The sequence below is a fragment of the Oncorhynchus gorbuscha genome, linkage group LG13 (genome assembly GCF_021184085.1).
Source record: "Oncorhynchus gorbuscha isolate QuinsamMale2020 ecotype Even-year linkage group LG13, OgorEven_v1.0, whole genome shotgun sequence".
NCBI lineage: Eukaryota > Metazoa > Chordata > Actinopteri > Salmoniformes > Salmonidae > Oncorhynchus > Oncorhynchus gorbuscha.
Window position 1 is genome coordinate 72677119 of NC_060185.1, and position 27910 is coordinate 72705028.

At 43.9% G+C, this 27910-nt stretch overlaps 1 protein-coding gene across 6 annotated transcripts in view; it reads right to left on the bottom strand.

Moving 5' to 3' along the window:
* LOC123993491 (E3 ubiquitin-protein ligase RNF130-like) overlaps positions 1-27910 on the bottom strand; it is a 90814-nt gene that overhangs the window by 39005 nt on the left and 23899 nt on the right. For 4 of the 6 annotated variants that reach the window (XM_046295689.1, XM_046295686.1, XM_046295688.1 and 1 more), the window contains exons 2-3: positions 27080-27274; positions 9609-9871 (exon numbers count right to left, since the gene is read on the bottom strand). In XM_046295689.1, coding sequence (XP_046151645.1) covers positions 9609-9871; positions 27080-27274 — 458 coding nt within the window. The remainder of the gene's footprint in view (positions 1-9608; positions 9872-27079; positions 27275-27910) is intronic. The other 2 variants (XM_046295690.1, XM_046295687.1) reach the window with 1 other exon arrangement.

Genomic DNA, 27910 nt, shown 5'->3' on the forward strand with positions numbered 1-27910 from the left:
ATTGGTGAACCAGGCAAGGCAGTCATCCGAAAAACCGAGGCTACTGAGTCTGCCGATAAGAATCTGGTGATTGACAGAGTCGAAAGCCTAGGCAAGGTCGATGAAGACGGCTGCACAGTACTGTCTTTTATCGATGGCGGTTATGATGTCGTTTAGTACCTTGAGTGTGGCTGAGGTGCACCCGTGACCAGCTCGGAAACCAGATTGCATAGCGGAGACGGTACGGTGGGATTCGAGATGGTCAGTGACCTGTTTGTTGACTTGGCTTTCGAAGACCTTAGATAGGCAGGGCAGAATGGATATAGGTCTGTGTCTCCCCCTTTGAAGAGGGGGATGACTGCAGCAGCTTTCCAATCCTTGGGGATCTCAGTCGATATGAAAGAGAGGTTGAACAGACTGGTAATAGGGGTTGCGACAATGGCGGCAGATAGTTTCAGAAATAGAGGGTCCAGATTGTCAAGCCCAGCTGATTTATACGGGTCCAGGTTTTGCAGCTCTTTCAGAACATCTGTTATCTGGATTTGGGTAAAGGAGAACCTGGGGGGGCCGGAGCTGTTGGCCGAGGTAGGAGTGGCCAGGCGGAAGGCATGGCCAGCCGTTGAGAAATGCTTGAAGTTTTCGATAATCATGGATTTGTCGGTGGTGACCGTGTTCCCTAGCCTCAGTGCAGTGGGCAGCTGGGAGGAGGTGCTCTTGTTCTCCATGGACTTCACAGTGTCCCAGAACGTTTTGGAGTTGGAGCTACAGGATGCAAACTTCTGCCTGAAGAAGCTGTCCTTAGCTTTCCTGACTGACTGCGTGTATTGGTTCCTGACTTCCCTGAACAGCTGCATATCGCGGGGACAGTTCGATGCTATTGCAGTCCGCCACATGTTGTTTTTGTGCTGGTCGAGGGCAGTCAGGTCTGGAGTGAACCAAGGGCTGTATCTGTTCTTAGTTCTGCATTTTTTGAACGGAGCATGCTTATCTAAAATGGTGAGGAAGTTACTCTTAAAGAATGACCAGGCATCCTCAACTGACGGGATGAGGTCAATGTCCTTCCAGGACACCCGGGCCAGGTCGTTTAGAAAGGTCTGCTCACAGAAGTGTTTTAGGGAACGTTTGACAGTGATGAGGGGTGGTCGTTTGACTGCGGCACCGTAGCGGATACAGGCAATGAGGCAGTGGTCGCTGAGATCCTGGTTGAAGACAGCGGAGGTGTATTTGGAGGGCCAGTTGGTCAGGATGACGTCTATGAGGGTGCCCTTGCTTACAGAGTTAGGGTTGTACCTGGTGGGTTCCTTGATGATTTGTGTGAGATTGAGGGCATCTAGCTTAGATTGTAGGACTGCCGGGGTGTTAAGCATATCCCAGTTTAGGTCACCTAACAGAACAAACTCTGAAGCTAGATGGGGGGCAATCAATTCACAAATGGTGTCCAGGGCACAGCTGGGAGCTGAGGGGGGTCGGTAGCAGGCGGCAACAGTGAGAGACTTATTTCTGGAGAGAGTAATTTTCAGAATTAGTAGTTTGAACTGTTTGGGTATGGACCTGGAAAGTATGACATTACGTTGCAGGCTATCTCTGCAGTAGACTGCAACTCCTCCCCCTTTGGCAGTTCTATCTTGACGGAAGATGTTATAATTGGGTATGGAAATCTCTGAATTTTTGGTGGCCTTCCTGAGCCAGGATTCAGACACGGCAAGGACATCAGGGTTAGCAGAGTGTGCTAAAGCAGTGAGTAAAACCAACTTAGGGAGGAGGCTTCTGATGTTGACATGCATGAAACCAAGGCTTTTTCGATCACAGAAGTCAACAAATGAGGGTGCCTGGGGACATGCAGGGCCTGGGTTTACCTCCACATCACCCGCAGAACAGAGAAGGAATAGTATGAGGGTGCGGCTAAAGGCTATCAAAACTGGTCGCCTAGAGCGTTGGGGGCAGAGAATAAGAGGAGCAGGTTTCTGGGCATGGTAGAATATATTCAGGGCAAAATGCGCAGACAGGGGTATGGTGGTGTGCGGGTACGGCGGAGGTAAGCCCAGGCACTGGGTGATGATGAGAGAGGTTTTATCTCTGGACATGCTGGTTGTAATGGGTGAGGTCACCGCATATGTGGGAGGTGGGACAAAGGAGGTATCAGGGGTATGAGGAGTGGGACTAGGGGCTCCACTGTGAACTAAAACAATGATAACTAACCTGAGCAACAGTATACAAGGCATATTGACATTTGAGAGAGACATGCAGCGAGGCATACAGTAATCACAGGTGTTGAATTGGGAAAGCTAGCTAAAACAGTGGGTGAGACAACAGCTAATCAGCTAGCATAACAACAGCAGGTAAAATGGCATTGACTAGGCAACGGACCGACAGATAAATCAAACAAGCAGAATGGAGTACCGTGATTAATGAACAGTCCAGCGTGCATCAGCTATGTAGCCAAGTGATCAGAGTCCAGGGGCAGCGGTGGATGAGGCAGGGGGGGCCGGACTGGCGGGTGTTATCCAGGTTTTTTTTTAAAACAGTGACTAAGTAGCTTGTAGCTAGTTAGCTGATTCGCTTCTGGAGGTTCTTGAGTGTGTTTTTAAAAATAAAAAATAATAGCGATTCCGTATCACATTGGGTGAGGCAGGTTTCCGGAAGGTATAAACATTTTTTTTTTTTTTAATCGGGAAGAGATAGAAAGTACATATGGGCCACTGCGATGCAGACGGTTAGCAGGCCTGTGCTAACAAGCTAACAGATTAGCAGGCCAGGGTAAACAAGGTAGTAGTTAGCGGACCTGGGCTAAACAAGCTAGCAGTTAGCATGCCGAATTAGCAAGCAAGGAGATAGCGAGGGCTAGAAAGATAGCCTTTGGAGGACGTCGCGATGGGGTGAGTCTGTTTATTCCTCTTCATGCAGTGACATCAGTAGACCGGTCGTGGATCCGGGTATAGAAGCCCAGGAGTATGCTAGGAACACAGGAGCTCTGGCCGGGCTAGCTTCAAGCTACGTGGGTGGAAACGCTAGCCAGGAGTAAACAACCAGGGTTGCGGTTTAGCTCGATAGCTAGTTGTGAAGATCCGGCTGAAAAAAAAAAATGTTCCGTTTGCGGAGAGAATCCGGGGGTAAAAAAAAAAGGTCCGTTATGCTCTGGTTAGCGTCGCGTTGTTCGAACTGGCGAAAGCTTTCCGAGCTAAAAGTTAGCTGATGACCGGTTAGCTGAAGACCGCTAGCATAGCTGGTGGTTAGCTGGCTAACTTCAGTTGAGGGGTTTCGGTTCCGAAGTAAATATAAATACTTTAGGCAAAGTAGCTACATTGGGTGAGGCGGATTGCAGGAGAGTATTTGGAAGCTTAGGTTTAGCAAAATGTTTTTAAAGATGTGAAGAAAAATATCTAAAATGAAAAAGAGACGGTATTTACAGATATTTACAGAGAGACGATACGAGAGGACGACTTACTGCTACGCAATGTTATTGTTCTATTACGCAATTCTCATGCTACGTTTATTATGTACAATATATTCATTCATATCTCTTCTCTGTACAGAACCACATCTCATATGTCCTCTGGAAATAAAGTTCCCTATTTGTGTGTAAAGTCTCTGTGAGGTCACCCTATTCTTCTGACCAGGAGAGGGGTCAGTGAATCACAGTCCATCCCAACTGGAGAGCCGCTCTCTTTCAGGAGTTGATCTTTGGTCATTTCAACCAAGGGCATACTAAGGTGCCAACGAGCAAGGCTTCAATACATTGGGACAATGTCAAAGGACCTAGAGCCAGAATCATAAGCATTTTGCCCTAATGCAGCATTTTACAATAATAACAGGAAAATGTTCAATGAAAAGGTCAAAGGGCAAACGACACAAACCATTCAGTCATCTTTAAGGCATGGTACTTCCCGTCTGGGACAATAAGTGGCACAATCTTTTTAATTGAATTTTAATTTTACCTTTATTTAACCAGGCAAGTCAGTTAAGAACACATTCTTATTTTCAATGACGGCCTGGGTTAACTGCCTGTTCAGGGGCAGAACGACAGATTTGTACCTTGTCAACTCTGGGATTTGAACTCACAACCTTCCGGTTACTAGTCCAACGCTCTAACCACTAGGCTACCCTGCCGCCCCTTTGCAGAGTTGCCAAAAACGTCTGGGTGAAGCTCTCCCTATGTAGCCACAGTGTGGAGAGAGCAGGGTCTAACTGCAGCTATGTAGCCACAGTGTGGAGAGGGCAGGGTCTAACTGTACCTATGTAGCCACAGTGTGGAGAGAGCAGGGTCTAACTGTAGCTATGCAGTCACAGTGTGGAAAGAGCAGGGTCTAACTGTAGCTATGCAGTCACAGTGTGGAAAGAGCAGGGTCTAACTGTAGCTATGTAGCCACAGTGTGGAGAGAGCAGGGTCTAACTGTAGCTATGCAGTCACAGTGTGGAAAGAGCAGGGTCTAACTGTAGCTATGCAGTCACAGTGTGGAAAGAGCAGGGTCTAACTGTAGCTATGCAGTCACAGTGTGGAAAGAGCAGGGTCTAACTGTAGCTATGTAGCCACAGTGTGGAGAGAGCAGGGTCTATCTGTAGCTATGTAGTCACAGTGTGGAGAGAGCAGGGTCTAACTGTAGCTTTGTAGCCACAGTGTGGAGAGAGAACAGGGTCTAACTGTAGCTATGTAGTCACAGTGTGGAGAGAGCAGGGTCTGTTGTTGAAGGAAAAGCACTTGTTCATTGTCTTTCCACTGATGAAACAAGCTGGTGATTTAGCAACAGTAGTGTAGACACAGTGAGAAAGATTGGGAGAGAGAGACAGCGATAGTGTTTATGTTTATCAGGGTTGTACAGAGCAACCAGTTTACTCGCATAGGCGCCTAAATATTTTGCTGTGCGACCTGGAATTTTTATGTAGGGGTACCAGTGCGCATAGAAAAATGAACTATTCTAGTTTCATCATCTCAAATGTTTTTCATTATGCTCCTAATTTTTTTGGTGTGCCTAAATTGTTCAACTTAAACGCACGTGCGAACCTAAAAGGTCTGCGTGGAGACCTGTATGTGTGCGTGTAGTTGGAAAAGAGACAAAGGCTAGTGATGAAAATGAGTCTAGCAACTTGACTAAAGCCAAGCCTGATGTGTTGATTCAATATCGCATTGTCCGGATGGATGGCGGTATAGTAACATCTCACAGGAGAGCCCCACCGTTGCCGTGGAAATCACCAGGACGGGACCAGGACCAGGGATGTTCCCACAGAACCCTGGGGACACCGTCAGGGGTGTGAAGACTGATGAAAGGGATGTTACTGTTCATAAAGAGTTATGAATGTTGATATGTCTCACTAGGAACACACTGGTTGCGGCAATGTTGTTTCCACATTTCAATGACATTACACTGAACATAAATATAAAACGCAGTATGTAAAGTGTTGGTTGGTCCCACGTTTCATGAGACGAAATAAAAGATAACAGAAATGTTCCAAATGCACAAAAATATTATTTCTCTCAAATTTTGTGCACAAATGTGTGTCCATCCATGTTAGTGAGTATTTTGTCTTTGCGAAGGTAATCCATCCACCTGACAGGTGTGGCATATTAAGAAGCTGATTAAAATGGCATGATCATTACACACCCTGTGCTTGGGATAATAAAAGGCCATTAAAAACATGCAGTTTTGTCACACAACGCCACAGATTTTAAGTTGAGGGAGCGTGCAATTGGCATGCTGACTGCAGGAACGTCCACCAGAGCGTTGCCAGATAATTGAATGTTCATTTCTCTACCATAAGCCGCCTACAACATAATTTTAGAGAATTTGGCAGCACGTCCAACTGGAGACACAACCTCAGACTAAATGTAACGACGCCAGCCCAGGACCTCCACATCCGGCTTCTTCACCTGTGGAATAGTCTGAGACCAGTCACCTGGACAAATGATGAAACTGTCCACATCCGAAAAATGTCTGCACAAACTATCAGAAAACGTCTCGGAGAAGCTCATCTGCATGCTGGTCGTCCTCACCAGGGTCTTGACTGGACTGAAGTTCAGCACCGTAACCGCCTTCAGTGGGAAAATGTTCACCTTCAAATGGGCACTGGCACGCTGGAGAAGTGTGCTCTTCACAGATGAATCCCAGTTTCAATTGTACCATGCAGATAGCAGACGTTGTGAACAGAGTGCCCCATGTGGTAGTGGGGCAGGCATAAGATATAGACAACGAACACAATTGCATTTTGGGGAATGCAATTTGAATGCACAGAGATACCGTGAAGAGATCCTGAGGTCCATTGTCATGCCATTCATACTCCAAAATCACCTCATGTTTCAGCATGATAATGCACGGTCCCATGTCACACTGTTCCTGGAAGCTGAAAATTTCCCAGTTCTTCCATGGCCTGCATACTCACCACACGCCACACATTGAGCATATTTACGACAGTGTGTTCCAGTTCCCGCCAATATCCAGCAACTTCGCACAGCCATGGAAGAGGAGTGGGACAACATTCCACAGGCCACAATCAACAGCCTGATTAAATATGATGCGAAGGAGATAGGTCATGCTGCATGAGGCAAAATGTGGTCACTCCAGATACTGATAGGTTTTCAGATACTAGCCAAGCATTTTTTTTAGGTGACCAACAGATGCAGATTTGTATTCCCAGTCAGGTGAAATCCATAGATTAGGGCTTAATTAATTAATTTAAATTGACTGATGTCCTTATATGAACTGTAACTCAGTAAAATATTTGAAATAGTTTAATGTTGCGTTCATATAATTGACATCTGTGCCCAGTGGGGTCTTACTGCATTGTATGTTTTCTGGTTGATGTATTTTGAAGTGACTGGATTGAAATTTAATGTTGGGTTGAATGATCAGGCACATTTCTGTTGTCTGGTCATCATTCCCATTGAGTTGATTAGTTTAAAATCTGGATTTGTTGTTCCTTCCTTTTGTTTTCACGAACAAAGTGCACAGACATTTTTTTTCATGTTGGTGTTGCATTCCTGCTCTACTTAGTTTAAAAGAGCAGTGAATTCACTCATACTTTGAAAACATGTTAGCAAGCTCCTGTGTGTATCACACCATTTTTTCTTTAGGACATTATTCTGAACTGACAACATGTGTAACCACGTTAAATCTTATTTAGGTGATGGTCATTCACTCAATTTGGAACTGTAATCTACCTCAATTGGGCCGACCAACAAGTGCTCCCGCACATTGGCTAACCGGGCTATCTGCATTGTGTCCCACCACCCGCCAACCCATCTTTTATGCTACTGCTACTCTCTGTTCATCATAAATGCAGAGTCACTTTAACTATATCTACATACTACCTCAATCAGCCTGACTAACTGGTGTCTGTATGTAGCCTCGTTACTTTTATAGCCTCGTTACTGTATATAGCCTGTCTTTTTACTGTGGTTTTATTTCTTTACTTACCTATTGTTCACCTAATACCTTTTTTGCACTATTGGTTAGAGCCTGTATTCGGCGCACGTGACAAATAAACTTGATTTGATTCTCTGCGTTATTCTGTAATTGTAACGATGTGCGCTGAGAGTCGAGGAGCAAGTTCAGGGAGTGTTTTAATAAATAAACGCAACATAATACAAAACAAGAAACTCGAACAATGCAGACATGAAACTGAAACAATAATGCCTGGGGAAGGAACCAAAGGGAGTGACATATATAGGGAAGGTCATCAGGGAAGTGATGGAGTCCAGGGGAGTCTGAACACATGCAGGTGCGCGTAACGGTGGTGACAGGTGCGCGTAACGGTGGTGACAGGTGCGCGTAACGGTGGTGACAGGTGCGCGTTACGGTGGTGACAGGTGCGCGTTACGGTGGTGACAGGTGCGCGCCATAATGAGCAGCCTGGTGACCTAGAGGCCCGGAGAGGGAGCACATGTGACAGTAATGCATTTCATGTAATTGTTTAAGTGTCAATTATTTAGTGACTAATAAATCCTATTAGTTGAATTGAGTAAATGCATTCCTTGCTTTACAGAGTTATTCGAAGATTGAATATGCGTTCATAATTTAGTAGGTATTTTGATAGTTAGTTACACTACACATATCATATGCTTGGGTACCACCTTGACATCCCTGATCTACTTGACTCAATAAACTAATGCTAGAACATTGGTCACCAGGATTAGCTATTTGTATCTAGCCTCTTTCGTAACAGCTAAACGGGGATCCTAATAAAATACCAAATACCAATAATTGCAAGAAAGACATGTTTCATTCGTGAGTTGGTGATTTAATGATGCACTATCTTGCTAGATCCTCCAGAGACAGAGCGGGCGTGTTGCATTTATTCATATAATAATGGAGTCAGATTGATGACTGTAGTTAATTATTATTTAGTATAATTTCTACACATCTACATGCTTGTGTGTGTGTGAGAGGGAGACTCCCCCTATGATTAGAGGTAGTAGGTCTGGTCAGTCCCATTCACTACTACTAGAGGTCCGTGTGTAGATTAGAATGAACTTCTTTATAACTCACCTGATTAGTGGCTCTTCACTCATTAACACTGACCCCACTGATTTATACTGTGCCATAATGTGAAAGAATATACCTTGGGAGAGCGATCGCAAGAGAGGTGTGAGCTTTGGAAACACGCAGAAGCTGTTGACTGGGCAGTTGAGTGGGTTTGTTGGGTTACACTATCAACCTTCGTCACCTCTCGCCTCCTCAGAGAGCGAATGATAACTACAGTGTTATAGTGACCAGAGAATGCAATGACAAACATGGTGAGGGGTTGTTTCTGACAGATGACTTGAGAGAGAGGAGTCCCTCACTGGCAGATGCTACATTAGGAAACAATCTTAAAATGTCTCCTTGTTTGGAATTCTTTCCTTTTCCATAGAATGGACTGTGGGGCTAAAGGAAATGAGACTATTTAACATAATTGAAACAGGGCCACACTAACCTCTACTATCTTGGCTTAGATTGTCACAGTTCAGGTACTAAAGGTAGCGTCTTAGCACTAGACCAACAAAGGGTTGAGTGTGTATTTCAAAGATGCCGGATGCTGAGGAAGCAGCGTTTTACCACAACAATCCTCCATTAAGGATTCATAAGCAATTTATAGCATCAAAATTGTATGGCTGCTTCCTCTTGCTGGCTTCCCCACCCAACAGGAGAGCGAGCAAGAGGGAGCACAGGGAGGTCAACATGAGCCAGACTACAAACATCTGGAGGGCATGAAAGAGAGGACAACTGGCACTTGACCTGCTCTTCACTTCCTTTACCTGATATGAGTCATCCAATTAGTCTGACAACTGAAAATCAGTGTGTCAAAGTGACATTGAGAGCATAAGCCTCAACTAAAAGCTCCAAGCTTGGCAAAATGAGTCACCACTACTTCGCTCTAATGTAAAAAAATACATATTTTCTTACATTTAAAAAAAAGAAAAAAAAAGGAGATGGATTTTTGTAGCCTTGGGTGTTAATATCAGGACCTCTGCCCTCCTACCAAAGAAAAATCTAAAACAATGTGATATTATTACCTGACTGTAATACAACCATTCAAATGTGGTAAAGGGTTTTGAGCTACATGTGTGGATCTCAATTTGACAAAAATTGGACCCTTAGTAAATAAACACAAAATAAATACCAGACAATAATAGAAAGAGTAACCATTAGCAAACATACTCTATGTCCTACCTGGCTGCGGTCACGTGCGTTCGTAAAGCGGATCTTCTGGATGAAGTAGAAGATGAGCCAGGCAGAGGAGATGATCATGAGTACGATGAAGGAGATGGAGACGAAGACCAGGGAGCCACGGTTGATGTTCTTGGCCTGGCCGTGTTGGCCCACCACCACACTCACCAGCACCGTCAGGTTCCTCTCCAGCAGACCCAGGATCTCCTTGCCGTAAGACTCGGTGATCATCACTGCCACCGTGTCGCCAGTACCTAAGAGAGTAGGGGGGAGTCAATAGTAGCTAGGTTTTAGTGGTAATCCAACCAGAACTTTTCTTTGTGACACATCAAGCCAATGGAAAACCATGGCCAGTCAGTTCCAATCCATTGAGGTAGTCAGTCAGTTAGCATACACTTATTCATGTTCCCTCCACTATATGCATCTGCCAGCTTTTACACGTCAGATGCATAACACAATAATTGCATAGACAATCTCTTCACTCACGTTGACAGGATCCACAGAGCCAAGTCATTAACAAAATCTACAGATCGAGGAACAGTTCCCAGCTCTGGCAAAGTGGAACCAATCTCTTTAGCCACTATGAAAAGACTCAGAGCCAGTCAATAGATTCTCATTCCTAATTTATTAACACAGGGTTCTAAACACCTGCTCAGCCAAAACAACTGCGTAGTGACGGAGGATTGAACGTCCCACGGACTGAGGAAATACATGTGGAGACTGGAGAAATATATGCGTGAATATATTCATCATGTGAAGAACATACCCTATGTGAAAAAATCTGAACGATGATGTCCCTGGTCCAGGTCTATACACAGCAACAAAGTGGATGTGGTATACATGCAGAGCAATTCATTCACTGACAATGATCGCAATGACTAGCAGAGAGCATTAGACAGTGGAAAAATATTAATAGTTTATTTTAAACTATACTGAGCAGTGGTAGAGCCACATGTGATCATCATCATCTTCATTTTAGTGAAATCCAGACAGCTGACTGCCACAGGCCAGGGGGAGTCATGTTACTGCTGGAGACGACTCCTCTCTGTCCCCCCGGGCTCTTTACCACAGCTTGCCTTGCCACTAATAGCAGCTGAAAGTGCACTTTGTGCGTCTGTGTGCGTGTAAGCGTGTCTACTGTACATCAGTGTTTGTGTGTGTATGCCGGTGTGTGTCTGCGTGTGTGTGTGTTTAGACCAATAAAGCGATGTTTCAGAAGCAGCAGAGAGAGTGATGACAACCAGAGGAGTGCGGGGCAGTTTACCTTGCCCCATTATTGACGAATGGCCGACAGCACACTGATGTCGCACACACCAGGGACATTTGTTTCAATCCTCATGAGAGTAAGACCACCAGCACCATGGCTGCTCTGCGCTAAAAAAAACCCGTTGCGCCTCCAACATTAAAACAACATTGTAATGAAAGAAGTAACAAGACATTCCCTGACAGCTCAATCATCTCCTTTTTAAATCACCAAACGCCCTTGAAAGTTTGACTTTGAATTATCAATAAACCATGGCTGCTTCTTATGAGATGGGAATTCCTCCAATACTTTTTTTTCTTGTAATTCAGAAGGCTGGGTATAATGACTCCTTGTCGTACAGGCTGAAAGGCAACAGTTAAGTCATTACGCTATTGATCTCTACCTCTCTCCATCTCTATACCTTTCCCTCCCTCTCTCCTCTGTGGAAGCCCTCTCTTAAAGGTGCCCGTTAACCAAATGCCGCCTGGCTCCTGACTCAGCTTTTTTGTGGGGAGCACGGGTGCCACAGGAGATGTGGCAATTGAGGCCACCTTTGCACTGAGCTTCCTGACAAAGAGGAGGAGGAAGAGGAGGGAGGAAGGGATATGTTCACATTGGCTAAGGGGGCTGGTTTTGTTTTGGTAATTCGGATTTGAAATCCCAAGGTTTGCGTGCACTTAAAAGGGATAGTTCACTCCACAATTACAGGGATAGTTCACCCCACAATTAAAGGGATAGCTCACTCCACAATTACAGTTTTTCAAATGGTATCAATAGGGCTGTGGCTAAAATGTAATAACCGTGTAACTGACGGTTATGGATGAAGACCATCATGAAAATAAAATAACCATCAAAACCATTTAATTACCTTTAATTTCATGTAGATAAGCGATCTGCTAGATGGGGGGGGGCTATGGCACTTCAGTACAAATATTGTTTAATGTGTGGACATTCTTTTACACAATGTACATTTTCTTTGTTTGCTATTAAACAAATAAATAGGTATTTTATTTAAAAAGGTTGGATGTTCTGACTATTCATTAATTATTCAACAGCAGTCGACAAGGATGTACTGGCACTGAGGCCTACAATGCTCTAATGTTGTGTCAAATGGCCAATGTGCCAATCCTCTTCAACCTGGCATGGTATAATTTGATACGGAAACTTTTCTTCATTTCTAGATGAATCAACGCTGATCAGGCCATGCCCTGACCGATATGGTGCATGAGGCGAGACCCCATTTTCTTAGTTGTCCTCCTATCCCCGCAATGTAGAACAATAGCCTAGGCTTCACAATGTCGGCCCATAATGTACTTCTATGAATGCCCATGTTGTCACGTTCTGACCTTAGTTCTGTTGTTATGTCTTTGTTTTAGTATGGTCAGGGCGTGAGTTGGGTGGGTTGTCTATGTTCCTTTTTCTATGATTTGGGATTTCTGTGTTTGGCCTGGTATGGTTCTCAGAGGCAGCCGTCAATCGTTGTCCCCGATTGAGAACCATACTTAGGTAGCCTGGTTTCACTTTTGAGTTGTGGGTGATTGTTTCCTGTGTCTGTGTTTGTACCACATGGGACTGTTTCGGTTTTTGTTTGTTCATTTACATTGCTATTTTGTAGTGTTCAGTTTTATATATTAAAATGGACACTTACCACGTTGCGCATTGGTCCTCCGATCCTTCCTACTACTCTTCGTCAGAAGAGGACAAGGACAATCGTTACACATGTGGTACCTTACCGTTTGTAAAACAGGCAATTTACCACTAATCCCTGTCATTTTGTTACATTAAAATGTAGGTTAATGCATGTATTAATTACAGTAATATACGATTCTAATTCTCGGAATGGAAATGTTGTTTGTAGAGTTCAAAACTTGAGAGAAACATGTTTTGGTTTATTTCATAACCACAATTTACCTGCACCATGTGAGCAATGAGCATGTGTCCGATTTCTCTGTCCTGTTAATGGAGGGCGTGCACCTGAGCACACATAGAAATATCTGGTCTACATGTCAAATGCAAGTGCTTAGCTGGGCTTCTCAGTCCTCTTTTGTTAACATCCATTCAAGTGATAATAGTTCCTCACAGTATTTGGATAATCTTTCCAACATTCCCACTCGATAATCAGCAAGGCTGATAAATAGGTTATGGACATGTTGTATTTGTTTCTATTTTAATGATCTGATCTTCATACTATAGCATAGCTGTCCCCTTCAGATTTTCATTGTCAATTCATTTACACTGCCATTTTAGTCACTTAGCAGATGTTCTTATTCAGAGTGAATTACAGTTAGTGCATTCATCTTAAGATAGCTAGGTGGGGACAACCACATATCACAGTCATATTAAGTACATTTTTCCTCCTTAACGTGGTGAGAGGGCCAAGAGACCAGAGGTGGCAGAATGGAGTGTTTGGGTTGTTGTGTAGGGTTTGAGCATAGCCTGAAGGTAGGGAGGGTCAGATGAACACCAGGCAGGCTGCAGTATTCTGGATACGTTGCAGGGGTTTGATGGAACAAGCAGGGAGCCCAGCCAACAGAGTTGCAGTAGTCCAGACAGGAGAGGACAAGTGCCTGGATTAGGACCTGTGCTGCTTCCTGTGTGAGGTAGAGTCGTACTCTAATGATGTTGTAGAACAGGAACCTGCAGGAGCGAGTCTCTGCTTTGATGTTTTGCAAAGAACATCAAGGTGTTGACCAGGGTCACGCCAAGGTTCTATACACTCTGGGAGGGGGTCAACGTGGAGTTGTCAACCATGATGGAGAGGTCTTTCAGTGGGCAGGCCTTTCATGGGAGGAACAGCAGCTCAGTCTTAATTCATCATCTTATAGCTGTTAGCAGTTGATGTTATTCTTCAATAACACAGAACCCAAAACAAATCAGGGGGAGAAAAATAGGTTTATTCAAAAATAACAAATGTTATGCTGAGAGGTAGATGTTCCTTCTTTCCTGTCCTCAGTTCTCTCCACAGAACAAAGATAAATTACATAATGTATAACCCCCAACCCTTGCCTGTGGTTGACCAATTAGAATTCCTTGCAGTAAAATTGGGCCAATGACCAAATAACAAGTATCCTGTTTCAGGCTTAATGTGTAGACGATTCAGACCAATGATATCTTGTCACACGTAGCTATGAGTCCAGGACTGAAAGCCTTACACAGGTTCTAAACAGATGTCGAATTGAAAAATAACTTTCCATTGATCGTTAATACCCTTTTGACCTCTAGTCCTTTGCGTTGTGTATAATATTCTTACGTAGGCTTTCCTGAAAGCAGGCTACGGTAGGCATAGGTGTTTTTAATACGTTTTAAGGAAAGGAGAAATATTTGCTCATGTCGGACATACACTGGCGGCTTTGAATGACGAGTGCTTTTACGGGTTGTGTGTATGCGAGTTTGCCGATTGTCTCTATCGGCCTAAATGTCCATTCAGAAAGTTTCCTAAAGCAGCCTGTCTGGATTCCATCTCTTTAATACAATTCAAATGCTCCTGTTATGATTTAATCTTGTAAAAGGCCTGTTTAACCTACTATAAATATGAATTGCCCTCACTTCACCATCTAAACCAGGGAGGGGCAACTGGGGACCCGCATTTTGAAGGCCCTCTGATCAATTCCTTCCTGAGGAACTCAGTCAGGGTCTCAACTTACTGTTGAGACTAGGAATAGTAGAATACACAAGGTGCAATTTCAAAATTTGGTTGTGCATCAGTTTTGATCTAGTTAAGACAATCAATTAGCCCATGTCAGCTAACTTTTTTAAGATTAGTAAATTAGTTTAGCGGCCAAGTATTTAAACTTGTTATCATGGTTGAATTACCGGCCAGGGGGCCCGCATTGATTTGTTAGTATCACTCCGATATAATTTTTAATTAATCTTTTAATTAACTAGGCACACTCTTGGCATTTGGGGTGGCAGGTAGCCTAGTGGTTAAGGCGTTGGGCCAGTAACTGAAAGGTTGCTGGATCGAATCCCCGAGCTGACAAAGTAAAAATATGTCATTCTACCCCTGAACAAGGCAGTTAACCCACTGTTCCCCGGTTGGCCATCATTGTAAATAAGAATTTCTTCTTAACTGACTTGCCTAGTTAAATAAAAGGTAAAAATGAAAATAATAATTAAGAATAAAACTGCAAAAATTCTCTCCACCTTATGGCAATATGTGTAACATTGCACAATTTTTATTGTATATCCTATGTGCATCAACACAAAACACGCACACTCTTGCCCTGGCCCTAACACACGCACACTCTCCCTAACACACACACACCCTGGCCCTAACACACACACACTCTTGCCCTGGCCCTAACACACACACACTCTTGCCCTGGCCCTAACACACACACACTCTTGCCCTGGCCCTAACACACACACACTCTTGCCCTGGCCCTAACACACACACACACACACACACACACACACACACACACACACACACACACACACACACACACACACACACACACACACACACACACACACCTCTGCTTATCACAAAAGAAGTGCACCTGCCTTTATGATGCGCTCTATTAACCAGGGTTTGTTGGGAAAAATCACAGCCAGTCAAAACAATGGGCCGTGCGCAGCGGGCCGCTACCATTAGATTTATGGGGCCAAGCCAGTTCACCATAGACCCAGCACTGGTTAGGCTAGGCCAGTTCACCATAGACCCAGCACTAACTAGGCTAAGCCAGTTCACCATAGACCCAGCACTGATTATGCTAGGCCAGTTCACCATAGATCCAGCACTGATTAGGCTAGTTCACCATAGACCCAGCACTGATTAGGCTAGTTCACCATAGACCCAGCACTGATTAGGCTAGTTCACCATAGACCCAGCACTGATTAGGCTAGTTCACCATAGACCCAGCACTGATTAGGCTAGTTCACCATAGACCCAGCACTGATTAGACCCAGCACTAACTAGGCCAGTTCACCATAGACCCAGCACTGATTAGGCTAGGCCAGTTCACCATAGACCAGTTCACCATAGACCCAGCACTGATTAGGCTAGGCCAGTTCACCATAGACCCAGCACTGACCAGTTCACCATACCCAGCACTGATTAGGCTAGGCCAGTTCACCATAGACCCAGCACTGATTAGGCTAGGCCAGTTCACCATAGACCCAGCACTGATTAGGCTAGGCCAGTTCACCATAGACCCAGCACTGATTAGGCTAGGCTAGTTCACCATAGACCCAGCACTGATTAGGCTAGTTCACCATAGACCCAGCACTGATTAGGCTAGGCCAGTTCACCATAGACCCATCACTGATTAGGCTAGGTTCACCAGTTCACCATAGACCCAGCACTGATTAGTTCACCATAGACTAGGCCAGTTCACCATAGACCCAGCACTGATTAGGCTAGGCCAGTTCACCATAGACCCAGCACTGATTAGGCTAGGCCAGTTCACCATAGACTCAGCACTGATTAGGCTAGGCCAGTTCACCATAGACTCAGCACTGATTAGGCTAGGCCAGTTCACCATAGACTCAGCACTGATTAGGCTAGGCCAGTTCACCATAGACTCAGCACTGATTAGGCTAGGCCAGTTCACCATAGACTCAGCACTGATTAGGCTAGGCCAGTTCACCATAGACCCAGCACTGATTAGGCTAGGCCAGTTCACCATAGACCCAGCACTGATTAGGCTAGGCCAGTTCACCATAGACCCAGCACTGATTAGGCTAGGCCAGTTCACCATAGACCCAGCACTGATTAGGCTAGGCCAGTTCACCATAGACCCAGCACTGATTAGGCTAGGCCAGTTCACCATAGACTCAGCACTGATTAGGCTAGGCCAGTTCACCATAGACCCAGCACTGATTATGTTGGGCCATCACAGACCCAGCAGAAGTGTTATACCATAGCCCAGGGGCCAACCAGCCATGACGCAGCTTGACTTATTAACTCCAGTGCCACATGCTAAAGGTCTGAATGTTCATATCTTTTAAAGTTAAGATGAACTAGTCTCATATCCTCCTACTCTGTAACCCTGAAAATATATGAACAAGCTAACACAAAAAATGAGCAATACTTTGGGTTGACCTTGGAGTTGAACTGAAATTGGATAAAAAGACATCTGTGATTAAACTCAAACCATTAATTTAAAAACAGAATGCAACTAAAGTGGTTTGCTTTCATCACAATTAAATCATTTGTCATTATCTACAGCTACTGATTACAGCTAAGTAATTAGATTGTAGTTGTCAAATGTAGTCATACAGTAAATACATGATGGTATAAGGGCAACAATGTTAAGAGTTACTAAGTGTCTAAATTACTTTACACAGCGAGGAATGATATATTAGGTAGCCTAGTGATTAGAGGTTTGGGCCAGTAACCGAAAGGTTGCTAGATCGAATCCCCAAGCTGACAAGATAAAAATCTGTCGTTCTGCCCCTGAACAAGGCAGTTACCCACTGTTCCTATGCCATCATTGTAAATAAGAATTTGTTTATAACTGACTTGCCTAGTTAAATAAAGGTTTAGTAAAAAAAAAAAAGAAGATTTTTTTAAAGTGTGTGTGCACGCTCTTCAGTGAGTGTGTGTTGCGTCTGAGAGGGCAGGGGCATAAGCGAACAGTCTTTTCTCTGATGACTCATGCAGTAGTCATCTGGGGTGTCTGTCCTGTTGGAGCGTCCACTGAGAGTAGAACTAGCAGGGGGAGCATTAACTAACCTTCACCTGTTTGTCACACAATGATAAAGCCAGGTCCTCAGCCTTGTGACCACCACAGTCCCAGAGATGCTGACACTGATAACATACGCACAAGCATGTAAGCACAGTTGCCTACAGGTAATTGGCTGATAACACAGCCAAAAACACAGTAAGACGCTGGGCTAGAATGAGACTGCAGGGACCACAAGAGCAGGCATAAACAAGATTCTCGCCCTCTTCCACAATGACTACCACCTTGTAGCACTCACATCTATAATCATGAAGCGCTTTGAGAGGCTGGTTATGGTACACATCAACTCCATCATCCCAGAGCCACTTCAATTTGCATACTGCCCAAACAGATCCATAGACGATGCAATCTCAATTACACTCCACACTGCCCTTACCCGCCTAGAAAAGAGGTATACCTATGTGAGAATGCTGTTCATTGACTACAGCTCAGCGTTCAGCACAATTGTCCCCTCCAAGCTCGTCACCAAGCTTAGGACCTTCTGCACGTGGATCATGGACTTCCTGACAGGCAGACCGCAGGTGATGAGGGTAGGAATCCCCTCCGGGTAACATCTCCTCCGCCACGCTGACCCTCAACACGGGGGCCCCACAGGGGTGTGTGCTTAGTCCCCTCCTGTACTCCCTGTTCACCCAAAACTGTGTGGGCATGCTGACAACACGACGGTGGTAGGCCTGATCACCGGCGACAATGAGAGGGCCTACAGGGAGGAGGTCAGTGACCTGGCAGGGAGGTGTCAGGACAACAATCTCTCCTTCAATGTCAGTAAGTCCAAGGAGCGGATTGTGGGACTACAGGAAACTGGAGGGTGAGCACTCCCCCATCCACATCAACAGGGCTGCAGTGAAGTAGGTTGAGATCTTCAAGTTCCTCAGTGTCCAATATCACTAATGACTCAAAAATGGTCCACATGCACACTCACAGTCGTGAAGAAGGTGCGAAAGTGCCTCTTCCCCCTCAGGAGGTTGAAAAGGTTTGGCATGGGCCCTCAAATCCTCAAGAATGTCTACAGCTGTACAATTGAGAGCATCTTGACTGGCTAATTCATTGCTTGGTTTAGTTAAAAGCATCACGCTCGATCGCATGGTGCTACAGAGGGTGGTGAGGACAGCTCCGTACATTACTGGGGCTGAGCTCCCTGCCATCCAGGACCTCTATATCAGTGTGAAAGGAAGGCCCGGATAATCATTAAAGACACTAGCCACCCAAGCTATAGACTGTTCTCTGTGCTTCCCGACAGCAAACGTTACATTAAGTCTGACACTAACAGGCTCTTGAACAGCTTTTCTCCCCAAGCCATAAGACTACTAAATAGCTAACAAAATGGCTACACAGACAGAGTTGACACTTGTATTTTATTTTGCACTCTCCCTATGCACACTCACAGGGAACTACACACTCATGCAAACTGTCACTCCAACATACACACTAACACTCAATTCATAATTTGCTTACACAAACATAATATGCACATACAGAACCAGTGAAAAGTTTAGACACACCTACTCATTCAATGGTTTATCTATTGTAGAATAACAGTGAAGACATCAAAACTATACAATCACACATGGAATCATGTAGCAACCAAAAAAGTGTTTGAAGAATCTAAAACATATTTTAGATTCTTCAAAGTAGCCACCCCTTTGCCATGCTGATTGCCAAGAGTGTGTAAAGCTTTCTCACAACCAGCTTCACCTGGAATGCTTTTCCAACAGTCTAGAAGGAGTTCCCACATAAGCCAAGCAATTGTTCGATGCTTTTCCTTCACTCTGCATTCCAACTCCTCCCAAACCATCTCAAATTTGGTTGAGGTCAGGTGATTGTGGAGGCCTGGTCATCTGATGCAGCACTCCATCACTCTCCTCCTTGGTCAGATAGCCCTTGCAGAAATACAGCCTGGGAGGTGTGTTTGGGGTAATTGTCCTGTTTAAAAACAAATGATAGTCCCACTAAGCACAAACCAGATGGGATGGCGTATCGCTACAGAATGCTGTGGTAGCCATGTTGGTTAACTTCTGAGTAGCTTGGATGAAAAGGTGCCCATTGTAAATGGCCAGCTCCTCAGTCTCAGCTGCTAATATATGTATATTATTATTAGTATTGGATAGAAAATACTAACGTTTCCAAAACTGTCAATATATTGTCTGTGAGTATAAAATAACTGATATTGCAGGCGAAAACCTGAGGAATATCAAACCAGGAAGTGGCTTCTATTTTGAAAACTCCATGTTCCATAGCCTCCTTTTAAAGGGATATCAACCAGATTCCTTTTCCTATCGCTTCCTCAAGGTGTCAGTCTTCAGACATAGTATCAGGCTTTTATTTAGAAAAATGAGCCAGAACGATAACATCGCGTCAAGTGTTCGCATGAGTTTTGCTCGCGCAACAGAGTTTGGGCAGACATTGCCGTTCACTCTCCTACTGAACAAGACCGTTACGGTTGATATATTATCGATTATATATTTTAAAAACAACCTGAGGATTGATTATAAAATGTTTCTGTGAATTTGTCTGCGTTGTCGTGACCGCTCATTCCTGTGGATTTCTAAACATAACGCGCCAAACAAACGGAGGTATTTTGGATATAAAAATAATCTATGGAACAAAAGGAACTTTTATTCTGTAACTGGGAGTCTCGTGAGTGAAAACATCCGAAGATCAAAGGTAAACTATTAAGATAGATTGCTTTTCTGATTTACGTGTCCGAGCTACTTGATGCTAAGTGTACTTAATGTTTTGTGAAGCGATCAATAAACTTAAACGCTTGGATTGCTTTCGATGTAAAGCATAATTTCAAAATCTGACATGACAGGTGGATTAACAAAAGGCTAAGCTGTGCTTTCCTATATTGCACTTGTGATTTCATGAATATAAATATTTTTTGTAATATTGTATGAATGTGGCGCTATGCTATTCAGCGGTTGTTTATGATAATTATCCCGTTAACGGGATTGCAGCCATAACAAGTAAAGTATCCCCCGAATTCTAAATAAATCATAGACCGTGTCACCAGCAAAGAACAGTGGGAACCACACATACTGAGATCATCCGTTCACCTACTCTGCGTCTCACAAATACACAGTGGATGGGATCAAAAATCTCTTATTTGGACTCAGACCAAAAAGGACAGATTTCCACTGGTCTAATGTTCATTGCTCCTGTTTCTTGGCCATAGCAAGTCTCTTCTTATTATTTGTGTCCTTTAGTAGTGGTTTCTTTGCAGCAATTTGACCATGAAGGCCCGATTCACACAGTCTCCTCTAAACAGTTGATGTTGAGATGTGTCTGTTACTCGAACTCTGAAGCATTTACTTGGGCTGCAATTTCTGAGGCTGGTAACTCTAATGAACTTATCCTCTGCAGCAGAGGTAACTGGGTCTTGAAATGTTCAGCATTGGCTGACCTTCATGTCTTAAAGTAATGATGGACTGTAGTTCCTCTTTGCTTATTTGAGATGTTCTTGCCATAATATGGTCTTCTACCAAATAGGGCTTTCTTCTGTACACAACCCTACCTCGACACAACACAAATGATTGGATAAAACGCATTAATGAAATAAATTCCACAAAATATCAAGGCACACCTATTAATTGAAATGCATTCCAGGGGACTACAACATGAAGCTGGTTGAGAGAATGCAAAGAGTGTGCAAAGCTCTTATCAAGGCAAAGGGTGGGTACAATGAAGAACATCAAAAATGGTCACATGTGCTCCCTCTCCAGTTTCTAGCTCACCGGGCTGCTCGTTATGGCGCACATCTGTCACAATCGTTACACGCACCTGCGTCTCAGACTCCATTACTTCCTAGATTATCTGACGGACACACACACACACACAGTTAAAGTAGGAAGTTTACAAAAACATAGGTTGGAGTCATTAAAAAAACTAACCCTAACCCTAACCCAACCACAACACACATTTCTTGTTAACAAACTATAGTTTTGGAAAGTCGGTTAGGACATCTACTTTGTGACAAGTATTTTTCCAACAATTGTTTACAGACAGATTATTTCACTGTATCACAATTCCAGTGGGTCAGAAGTTTACATACACTATGTTGACTGTGACTTTTAACAGCTTGGAAAATTCTGTCATGGCTTTAGAAGCTTCTGATAGGCGAATTGACATCATTTGTGTCAATTGGAGGTGTACCTGTGGATGTATTTCAAGGCCTACCTTCAAACTCAGTGCCTCTTTGCTTGACATCATTGGAAAATCTAAAGAAATTAGCCAAGACCTCAGAAAAAAATTGTAGACCTTCACATATCTGGTTCATCCTTGGGAGCAACTTCCAAACGCCTGAAGGCGTCACTACTGGACACCCTGGTTCGAATCCAGCAAAATACCTTGTGAAGATGCTGGAGGAAATAGGTACAAAAGTATCTATATCCACAGTAAAAACAAGTTCGATATCGACATAACCTGAAAGGCCGCTCAGCAAGGAAGAAGCCACTGCTCCAAACCCGCCATAAAAAAAGCCAGACTACGGTTTGCAACTGCACATGGGGACAAAGATCTTACTTTTTGGAGAAATGTCCTCTGGTCTGATGAAACAAAAAGGCTTGCAAGCCGAAGAACACCATCCTAGCCGTGAAGCACGGGGGTGGCAGCATCAAGTTGTGGGGGTGCTTTGCTGCACGAGGAACTGGTGCACTTCACGAAAAAGATGGCAACATGAGGGAGGAAAAGTATGTGAATATATTGAACGAATCAGTCAGGAAGTTAAAGCTTGGTCGCAAATGGGACTTCCAAATGGACAATGACCCCAAGCATACCTCCAAAGTTTTGACAAAATTGCTTAAGGACAACAAAGTCAAGGTATTGCAGTGGCCATCACAAAGCCTTGACATCAATCCTATAGAAAATGTGTGGGCAGAACTGAAAAAAAGCATGTGCGAGCAAGGAGGCCTACAAACCTGACTCAGTTACACCAGCTCTGTCAGGAGGAATGGGCCAAAATTCACCCAACTTATTGTGGGAAGCTTGTGGAAGGCTACCTGAAAGACGATGCTAATAAATACTAATTGAGTGTATGGAAACTTCTGACCCACTGGGGATATGATGAAAGAAAGAAAATCTGAAAGAAAATCACTTACTATTATTCTGACATTTCACATTCTTAAAATTAAGTGGTGATCCTAACTGACCTAAGACAGGGATTTTTACTAGGAATAAATGTCAGGAATTGTGAACAACTGAGTGTAAATGTATTTGGCGTATGTATGTAAACTTACGACTTCAACTGTATTTCACTCCCTTCGGTTCCTTCCCCAGGTGTCATTGTTTCTGTTCCAGTTTCACGTCTGTGCGTTGTTCGGGTTTCTTGTTTTGTATTATGTTTTCATTTATTTTTTTATTAAATTATTCACTCCCTGAACTTGCTTTCCGACTCCCAGCGCACGCACACGTTAAAAATATAAACATTTTGGTTACTACATGATTCCATAGTTTTGATGTCTTCACTACTATTCTACAATGTAGAACATAATAAAAACTAAAACCTTGGAATGATTAAGTGTGTCCAAACTTATGACTGGTGCTCTACATTTATACTGACGTTACACACACACAATCACCATATGCGCTACTGCTACTCTGTTCATCACATATCCTTATGCCTAGTCACCTTTCCCTAAACATATCTACTTCTGTTACTCCAGTATCCCTGCACATTGTAAATATGGTACTGAGACTGACTGACCCTGGATATAGCTTACCTACTTCTTATTTCTCGTGTGTTTTTGTTCTACCTTATGTTTCTTTTTTGTATTACATAGTTATATAGTTATTGATTACTGCACTGTTGGGTTTAGAGCTTGCAAGAAAGGCACGTTAATGTACTTGTGCACCCCCCCTTCTTCCACTCACTTCTCTCTCCACCCTCCCTCTCCTCTTCCCCCTCCAGCTCTAAACAGTTATCTGAAAATCTCCACAGCTAAGTCTACAGACAGGCATTCACCACCGAGGAAAACAGAGAGAGAGAGCCGTGCAGGCACGTGCCCATTCACCACAGAAGAAAACAGAGAGAGAGAGAGCCGTGCAGGCACGTGCCCATTCACCACAGAAGAAAACAGAGAGAGCCAGGCACGCACGTGGCCAGGCATGTTTTCATGCCTCCCTCTCTGGCTTTGTTTTATAGGTGGCCCCTAAGGGCTGAACCTAGACCTGCTGTGATGGCTTGCTTCCAGATATTAATCCAAGGTCTGGATATTGTTTTTTTATACCTCTAATGGTTAAGGGTATTACTTGGGTAAGGTAAGCTGTTCCTAGACCTATGACATTACAGTCAGCACAGTAACAGGGCTCCCGAGTGGTGCAGCGGTCTAAAGCACTGCATCTCAGTGCTAGAGGAGTCACTACAGACACCCTGGTTCAAATCCAGGCTGTATCACAACCGTCCGTGATTGGGAGTCCCATAGGGCGGCGCACAATTGGCCCAACATCGTCCGGGTTTGGCCGGTGATTGTAAATAAGAATTTGTTCTTCACCGACTTGCCTAGTTCCATGGGACGGTTGAGCTAACGTAGGCTAATGCAATTAGCATGAGGTTGTAATTAACAAGAACATTTCCCAGGACATAGACATATCTGATATTGGCAGAAAGCTTAAATTCTTGTTAATTTAACTGCACTGTCAAATTTACAGTAGCTACTACAGAGAAATAATACCATGCTATTGTTTGAGGAGAGTGCACAATTTTGAAGATGAAAAGTTATTAATGAACAAATTAGGCACATTTGGGCTGTCTTTATACAACATTTTGAACAGAAATGCAATGGCTCATTGCGTCAGTCTAAAAATGTGCACATACACTGCTGCCATTTAGTGGCCAAAATCCAATTTGCACCTGGGCTGGAATAATACATTATTGCCTTTCTCTTGCATTTCAAAGATGGTACAAAAAAAAAGCTTTTTTTTTCTTCTTTGTATTATCATTTACCAGATCTATTGTGTTATATTATCCTACATTCCTTTCACATTTCCATAAAAACATTGTTTCCTTTCAAATGGTACCAATAATATGCATATCCTTGCTTCAGGGCCTGAGCTACAGGCAGTTAGATTGGTTGTCAGTGTGCCTTCTTGTGCAAGGCTGATGTCTATCTTTGACGCATATCTCCACGTATCATCTCTGGTATGGCCTTATCCCTCTTGCACTGTATCAGTGCTGCTGCTGCACTAAAACACACACAAATATGTGCACAACACGCATACACCCTCCCCACACACGCCACAGCTGTGTTTCTTCTACCTTCAAAGTCAAATCCATATACAGCATATCCCATATTCCATGACATTAATAAATAAATTCCCACCCGTGATAAATTATGTGCTTTTCAGGCAAACAACAATCGATACTGTATAGTATGCGCTCGGGGGAACTATCAGCATTCCACTGTTCGTTCATGGTAGAAAATGACCTTATAAATGAGTCATGGGGCTCCTTCTATATTTATAAACAGCCCATCGATCCCACCCAGATAGTGCTGTCACACCTTCTGACTCTTCTCTACCCCTCCCACTTCCTCCCTCCCTTTCCCTTGCTTCTCCTACCACTGCAAGACTCAACCAGTCTGCATGGCTTACCTGGTCTATGGATGCTATATAATATTTCTCACTTTGTTTTCTTTCATCCCCTCTCTCGCTTCTTCTCAGTATTTTTTTTTCTCGCTCCTCCCGTTTCCTGTCTTCTAACCACCACTGTCTGCCTGCCTGGGCTCCCGAGTGGTGCAGCGGTCTAAGGCACTGCATCTCAGAGCAAGAGGTGTCACTAGAGTCCCTGGTTCGAATCCAGGCTGTATCATATCCGGCTTTGATTGGGAGTCCCATAGGGCGGCGCACAATTGGCCCAGTGTCGTCCGGATTTGGGTGGGGTAGACCGTCATTGTAAATAAGAATTTGTTCCTAACTGACTTGGCTAGTTAAATAAAGGTTATACATTCCCAACGATCAGGTACTCAGTGCTATAGTGATTCTACATCAGCTCCCACCCCCTCTCATTCTCTCTTCACCTCCTCACTAGCATCTTTCTTTATCGTCTCATTCATGCAGGCTTTTCAACTCTAGCGTGAATTAGCTCAGGCTATCCCCTGGGGTGGGGTGACGCTAAGGTGACGTGCAAAACAGCTCTAGGCTAGCCGTCAGCTACTGTCAATCACTCACTCATACAGGAGACTCATTCAAGTATCTGGTTATATTGGATGTTGTTTTTAGACAAGCTTCATGGAAAAAGTTGTGATCAAAAAGGTCAGAAAGTCTGACTTTACTCATACATCTTTACATTGTGGCCAAAATAAGCTGAGACAGACAGTGACGGTAGCAATGACAGAGAGTGAGTAGGAAGAAACACATGTGAAGCGAGGGAGAGAAAGAGACAGCTGTGACTAAATATGTTTGTGTGCCCGTGTTGGCCCACGTGTGTGTGTGTATCTGTGAGTGTTGCAGTGTGACAGTACACTGGCCATACCCAAGCCTGCTGGCTGTGTTGGTGTTTGGCTGTGATTGTGGCTGAGGTCCAGCACGCAGGAGTCAGTCTCCATGTCCTTCAGACAGCCACACTGTCTGTCCCCTCTACTGTCCCCTGCAGCCACAAACAACAAACACACTGCACTATGACTGCTATATCCCCCCCCACCCACCCCACACTATCAAATGACCCTTGGCAGGCAATATAATGCCATACACCCACCAACACAGCAGGTTAGCTGGCTATAAAACCATATAACAAGAGCTAAATGCTAGCTTCACCACCAACACAGCAGGCTAGAACACCATATAACAAGAGCTAAATGCTAGCTTCACCACCAACACAGCAGGCTAGAACACCATATAACAAGAGCTAAATGCTAGCTTCACCACCAACACAGCAGGTTAGCTGGCTATAAAACCATATAACAAGAGCTAAATGCTAGCTTCACCACCAACACAGCAGGCTAGAACACCATATAACAAGAGCTAAATGCTAGCTTCACCACCAACACAGCAGGCTAGAACACCATATAACAAGAGCTAAATTCTAACTTCACCAACACAGCAGGCTAGCTGGCTATAAGCACCATATAAAAAGAGCTAAATGCTAACTTCAACACAGCAGGCTAGCTGGCTAGAACACCACATAACAAGAGCCATACAAACAAGCCAGGTGAATACGATGTATAAAACAATGAACCTCATAAATAGGCCAAGCCACACGTACCCATAAGAATATGACTACCTGTTCATGCATAAGCCATATGGATAATAACCCATATGAATACATCTAGACATCGTCCTCCATGGATTTGTTTTATATGAGTCAAATCAAAACCCATATACAAGCCATACATAGTCCTTAAGCCATATAAAAATTCCAAGCCATACAATTAATACATTTTAATTTGATGTTTTGTTGTCACATACACTGGATAGCTGCAGTGAAATTTGTTGTTTTACAGGGTCAGCCATAATAGTATGGCGCCGCTGGAGCAAATTAACAGTTAAGTGCCTTAGTGTCATTCAAATGGGTTGTTTATACGGCTATGTGACCTCACCTTCGTGGCCCATCTTGACGGTGTCCTCCTTGGAGTTGTTGTTGTAGATGAGCACGGCGGAGGCGTTGAAGGCCGAGGCCTTGAGGATCTTTTCCTTGAAGGTGCAGTTGCCGCGCTGCAACAGGGCCACCCAGTGCCCCGTCCGGGGAGGCACCACGAAGCGAGTGTGGGGGTCGCAGCCCTGGCGGTCCACCACTGGAGAGGGGGGAGGGGTAAAGGGTTAGGAACCATACCAGGCTGTATAAAATGGTGAGTGGTGTCAGTGTATTTGAAGGGATGTTGATAAACTACTTATAACTCTAAAAAACAAACCGTTTTTTTGCCCTTTAACAAATCCACAATCAGGAAATCCAGTGGCTTATAATGGGTCACTACAGCAAAACATATCACAACATCAAAGCTAAGTACTGCATGGAGTGACTGACGAGAAGACAAAAGAAAAAAGGGTTACACATTAAGCAGAAAGCATGAGCCGTTTACAAAATGGGAAATTCTTCAGTAGTTACCGGGCACTCGGGTCAATGTTGTGTAGGGCTGCACATTTTGGGGAATATTCAGGAGGTGGAAACTTTCCGTGGGAATTAACGGAAATATATGCAAATTAATATTAATACCATTTAAATGTCAATGTTTTTTGCATTGGATATATTTACCATATTACAGTGGGGCAAAAAAGTATTTAGTCAGCCACCAATTGTGCAAGTTCTCCCACTTAAAAAGATGAGGCCTGTAATTTATCATAGGTACAACTATGACAGACAAAATGAGAAAAAAAATCCAGAAAATCACATTGTAGGGGGATTTTTAATGAATTTATTTGCAAATTATGGT